The sequence below is a fragment of the Aegilops tauschii genome, chromosome 4 (assembly GCF_002575655.3).
Source record: "Aegilops tauschii subsp. strangulata cultivar AL8/78 chromosome 4, Aet v6.0, whole genome shotgun sequence".
In the NCBI taxonomy this organism is placed as follows: Eukaryota; Viridiplantae; Streptophyta; class Magnoliopsida; order Poales; family Poaceae; genus Aegilops; species Aegilops tauschii.
Window position 1 is genome coordinate 87,459,222 of NC_053038.3, and position 6,074 is coordinate 87,465,295.

At 49.5% G+C, this 6,074-nt stretch overlaps 1 protein-coding gene across 1 annotated transcript; it reads left to right on the forward strand.

The window, feature by feature from the left end:
• Positions 1–2,279: 2,279 nt before the first annotated feature.
• Positions 2,280–2,966, forward strand: LOC109749734 (dirigent protein 21). Its single transcript, XM_020308690.4, has one exon. It carries the CDS (start codon positions 2,319–2,321, stop codon positions 2,844–2,846), a length of 528 nt encoding a protein of 175 aa, XP_020164279.1. The 5' UTR covers positions 2,280–2,318; the 3' UTR covers positions 2,847–2,966.
• Positions 2,967–6,074: the final 3,108 nt, after the last annotated feature.

Sequence of the window (6,074 nt, forward strand, 5' to 3'; positions counted from 1 at the left end):
CTCGGGCTGCCATGGCCTCAGTCCCGCCCCAGGACGAGGAGGAATCCACCGCATGCCCCGCCCCCGACCGAGGCATAGAAGCCCCGACCTGGCACCGTCGACGGCATGCACGCACGACCCGATGCCTGAGGCCGGAGATCCGGCGGACGCACGTGAGGCTACCTCATCGGGCAGTGGCGAGGCCCGACGTGCCCTAGTCGCGTTCGGCCTCGACTCTGAACTGGAACAGCCACAAAATCGTCGCCTCGTCGGACCCTCCGCCACGACGTTCTCCTCGACCTCCGGTGCTAGGCTGAGGCGCGCGACGGTGGCCGCCATGCATTTCTTCTGCCGGCCTATATGTTGCACGCCAGCTGCTCAATAAAATGCTAAAGAGAGGAGTGTTACACTGACTAATGGGGCCATGTGCAGCACAACGATTCAATGTAACGGTGTGAAAATTTTGTGCCATGTCAGCCTGACTGGGAGGCCCGTCTGTCATAACCTCACTTGACAGAGCCAGATCCGTCGATCAGTGATTTTTGCAAAATGATTACACAAAACGTGGTGTTTTCTATAAAAAATGTAACGTGGTATTTTCTGCAAACCTAGCCTTCAAAGTGGTGGTTTCCTACACTTTACTTGTATTTATTCGTTTCTGACTATATCATATCTCGAGTAAATAGCATAAAACTACTACTTTACGGTCTAGGGTTCCAAAAAACTACCGGTTTTTAATTTTTTTCAGATAACTACCAAGTCAGGGGTCGGCTGTTTCAAAAAACACAAATCGCCGAGTGCTTATCAATTAGTCATGATTATGACAGCTGGGGCCCACACGTAAGATAACCGTTTGTTTGACTGTTTAGTTTGACCGTTAACTTACATGTGGGGCCCTTATTCTGTAAAAAAATGAAAAAGCAATCAGGTCCCTATAAGTTTTCAAAAAAAGCAATCGGTCCCTCAATTTTTTCAGAAAAAGCAATCGGGACCAGAGGAGAAGACGCGCCCGACGGCGCCGGCAGCTCGCCGGCGGACAGGTCGCGGGCTAGGTGGAAGGAGGCGCCGCCGCGTTCCTCGGCGCGAAGGAGGTGCTTCTCCGGGCAAGCGACGGGATGGGTCCACTTCTTGCTGGCCGCTGCCGCTGCTCTTGGCCATGGCGCTCTGCCTTGCCCCTTCCGGCGTTTATGCGTCCGCCGCCACGCACAAGAAGAATGCAGCGGAAGCCGTCGCCGAGATGGCCAGGCACCACACCTGCAGCCGCCGTCAACGCCTTTGCCGGCCTCCTCGAGCTCGCCGCTGACGACGACGCGGATGTCCTGCGCTGCTGCTGGAGCGCGCGCCTCCCGCTACCGCGGATGAGGCCGGCCTCTGGCGCGGCCACCGGAAGGCCCTCGAGCTTCGTACGGCCTCTGTCATGCCTCCTCGTCGCCGCCTCCAACACCTGGAGCTTCAGCGAGCTCGTACCACGGCCATGGGAAGGCTGGGGAAGGGAGGGGAGGGTCTTCGCCGGCTAGGGAGGGGATGGGAGGGTCGCCTGCTAGGGAGGAGAGAGGTTCGGCGGCTCGGGAGAGATATCACCGGAGGAGAGGAGAGGAGAGGAGAGGAGAGAAGAGCCAGAGGGCTCAGGAAGAGAGGAAGAAGAAAGGGAAAGAAGTAGCTTACATGAGGGCCTCACGTGTTAGTTAACGGTCAAACACACGGACAAATAGACAGATTGTTTATGTGCGGGCCCGACCTGTCATAAACAGGTTTAATTTTTAAACAATAGCCATTTAAGGTTTTTTTAAATAGCCGACCACCGATTTGGTAGTTATCTAAAAAAAATTAAAAACCGGTAGTTTTTTAGAACCCTAGCTTGTAAAGTAGTAGTTTTATACTATTTACTCATCATATCTCTCTTATTCATCCCACCGTAAGGGAGCAGCAGCTACATAGAAAATATTTTGCTATCACAAACATGGCCTAAATGTGTGTTTTCCCCCATAAGTATCTGACGCTATTATGGCGACATGCTGACGCAGATCGACGGGTCCAACTTCACCATTGAGCACGTACTCCTACCGAACTCCGATTTGGACTTGACACTGTGCAGTGCAGTTGCTCAATCCTATCAGCCAGAACAGCCGCACATGCACGCAAAACCATCTCATCATGGATCAATGGATCGATCCTGTCGACCCGGGCATCTCATGCTTTGAGAACCATCGGCCCCGCGCGCGCACCAACCTGTCACGATGAAAAGCACTTTCTACAAAACATCTCGATCTCACCTACCTACGCCATGCAATTCTTATACACCTTGGAACGGCGCGTAAGTCGGCCAGTACTTGCGCGCCATGGCCATCCACCACGGCGTGCAGCTGATGGCACTGGCCTCTCTGGTGCTCGTCGCCGCGGTGGCTCCAGCCACGACGCACCTCCGCTTCTACATGCACGACATCGTGACGGCGGAGGCGCCGAGCGCGGCCACGGCGGTGCGCGTCGTCAGGGGCCTGACGCCGCTGCCCAACGACCCCACCAACCGCTTCGGCGACATGTACACCATCGACGACGCTCTCACGGAGGGGCCCGGCGCGGCGTCGCCGGTCATCGGGAGGGCGCAAGGGTTCTACCTCTTCGCGTCGCAGACGGACGCCGCGCTGCTGCTCAGCGCCAACATGCTGTTCACGGCGGGGAAGCACAACGGCAGCACCGTCGCCGTGTTCGCCAGGGACGCCATCCTCGACACCGTCAGGGAGCTGCCGGTCGTCGGCGGCACCGGCGCCTTCCGCGGAGCTGCTGGATACGGCCTGCTTCGGACGAATACGTACAACGCCACCACCAGCAACGCCGTGCTCCAGATCGACATGTACCTGCACGTGTAGGCACCGCGCGCGCACGTACATTGATTTGTATAGGTATTTGCATATGCATGCAAAATGCTTTTTTTCATGGTAATACGTGTCTCATTTATATCATAAAAATCATAGTACAAGTCACGTATATACCGACCTGACAAAACTGAAAAGACAGCAGAACGCTAGCCTTTGCATACAGGAACACCAGCCAAGAAGTAAAATTACAAACAAAACTGAAGAATCCTCTGAGCTTGACACCAACGCCCGTCACCTGCCTTTGGCACCACCATAGCAGCCACCAAAGGAGAAAATGACGGATCACCTCCACAACCGAGCTCGACGCGGCTCCATCGCTGATATGCAGCTTTGCGGACCTCCAAGGTGGCTCGCCAAAAAAGGCGAAGCCATTGCCGTTGAACGAATCAGACCGGGGCAACACCCCGGACACGCCATCGAACTCCAGATCTGACACCCCCGCCCAACTAAGACGTTGGAGGAGGAAACCATACCTGCCTGCCACGAACCATGAACCCAGATCCACCTTCTTCCAGATGCCGTTGATGCAGACCACAATCCGCATCCGCTCCTGGACTACCTCCCAAGCTCCACGCCGGCGCTGGAGCAAATGTCGTCGCAGCGGCGGAGCCCGAAGACACAGGTCCACCACGAGGATGTCGCCGCCGCCGCACCATCCTTGCTTGAACAGTCTGGTTTCCAAACCCACCCTAAAAGCGGATTGCCTCGTTGGGGAAGGATCTGAAGATTTATTAGTCGGCGCCGCCATCGCCACCGTCGAAGCCATGGCGATAAACAGCCCAAAACCCTAAGAAACTAAGGACTAAAACAATCCACACGCGTGGATCCTGCGACCCCCCTCACCACCGACGACCGAGGTCATCAGCGGAGGGGGGCCGCCGGAGGACGGTGGCGGAGAAAGGCGCCCTGATGGCAAGAGGCGAGATCGCCTTTCTTTCTTCTCCTGGAAGAAAGAAAACCGTGCGAGCCCATGCATGCAAAATGCTTGGCAGGAGAAGTATATGTACTTATTGAGTTTTGCTTCGGCACACCTCAAGTTTACATGAATTTCATAGTTACTTATAAAACTTCTAATCTCAATCTGCATCGGAATCTGTTAATTTATTAGGGGTGTACCGATGCAAAGTTCATACTAATTTTATGTCCGTCGATATCAATTGAGTCATTTGAGTGTTGACGCTTCCCTTTTCTTTGAGTGAAATGTCTGCTAATGCTAGAACTGCGAGAAGATTTCTGTGAAATGTTTTTGATCTGACAAACGTGTCTACCTCCCCACCACTAAAACTCAGATAATCATAAAACTATGTGCTGTTTCGATACTGTTACGAAAAAGGGGAGCTTCTTCTCTTCCTGAAAAATCCTCCTCCCCACCCTCATATCACGTACTCCACGAAAACCTGGCCATAAACGTCCATAGAACTTCGATAATCATAGTCTGTTGCCCATACAACAGCATAACAGTTGATGTGCAATTTTTTCACCTATCCATGGATGTGCAGCTTCACTGCTACATCCTGCCCCAACTATTCTATTAGTGAGATGTGCAACTTCGTCTGTTGTCTTTGGCCAACTGCCTAGCATTCAATGTGCACTCCTCCCTGTCCATGGATATGCAGTTTTCACTGTTGTCACTCCACCCAACTACCCTGCTAGTGAAATATGTAACTTCGTTTGATGCTCCGACCAACATATGAAGCAGTCAATGCGCAACCCCCCTACCTATGGATGTACATTTTTCACTACTGACATTCCGTCCCACCTACCCCACCAGTGAGATGTGACGTTTCAGTTGCTGCTCTGGTCAGTTGCGTAGCAGTCAATGCACAATTTTCAGTGAACAAGGAGTTGACTCATGTAGCAGTAAAGTTGCATCTTATAGCACTAAAGTTGGTTCCTGCAACATCAAAGTTGTCTACAAATGTTCATCAAAACATATCTATAGGGGTCTAGTTTCAAAGAGCATGTCGTCTTTCTTTTTTGTCAATGTGAGAGAAAGACAAGAAATAACCTTTCTAAAATGGGTGTTTGGTAGGGAGCGCTAGAGCAAATAGAGCACCCATGATTTTAACTACGGCCTCACCTTTCCAGTTCGCCAACCAAATCTTGTCGTTTCAGCATGTAAATCTGATTCCATATGTTTTACCTATAATTGCAACACCGCTCTTAAAAAAATTGTTGAAGCATTGTTGCATTTTTCATAAAACACCATAGCGTATTGTTTCAATATCCCAGTTCGTTAATAAAGGCATATGTGGTCAAGTTGTATAGTGAGATTAGTCCCACGCCGAGGTTTAGAAATTTCTTCACCGGGGGTGTATCATAGCATTTTCAAGTTGATCATTTCATATGAAGCAAGAAGGAATATGTAAAAGGGGTGCTATGTACATGTGAGCATGCATATTGAGTGAATTGCATTTGTGATGTGCTACGGTGTATATTGTTTAGAAGTAAGTTATGTACAACACAAAACACAAAACAAAGTGATTTGCTAGAGAGTCACCGAGAGGTTGGAGGTTCTTATATTCCGTTTTGGAAAACCATGAAATGTTTCTATCCAGAGTGAGCTTCATAATGGCTAAGAGGTAGTTTCTTTCAAGTTTTCCTCAATTTTGATATGACTTGCTAGTACACAAATACTCTAGGTTGAGTGATTGGTGATGTCCATTTTGTAATGCATAGAGGCCGGGGGGTGTTTCATTTCTTTCTATAAATATAAATAAAATAATCGTAGGCATTTCGTGCAACTTATTTCATATTACCAACCGCTTTTGACATATGCATATTCATCGATTCATATGAGTTCACGTAATCCGTACATCGACGAACCAAAGGTCGTTCTAGAACAAATGCATCAAGATTCACAACTCATCTGTGTCTTAGATGAGAATGAAATAATGTGTATCCCATTTTGGATGAGAAGCCAAAAGTTGAAGCACTCCTTTCTTCAATAGAAAGCCCGAAGAGAAAATAAAAGCACCTCATTTTGCGGTCACTTTGCCAAATCCACGAGAAGTGCTCCCCGGGTGGCAGTTTTCTCAAAAAATAACTAGAAGATACCTCGTGCGTTGCTGCGAAAATTGGTTGATGAATTTTTGGTTTGATACCATGATAACCAAAGTTAAAAATACATATGACTTATTATATTTGAAGATGCATATTTTTAGCAATACTTATTGAATATAAGTGGAATGATCGAATGGAAAACATTTTCCCATGCAT

What these genes read in the sequence shown, in the direction of transcription:
- LOC109749734 (XM_020308690.4), top strand. Translation starts at nt 2,319, where the DNA reads ATGGCCATCCACCACGGCGTGCAGCTGATGGCACTGGCCTCTCTGGTG.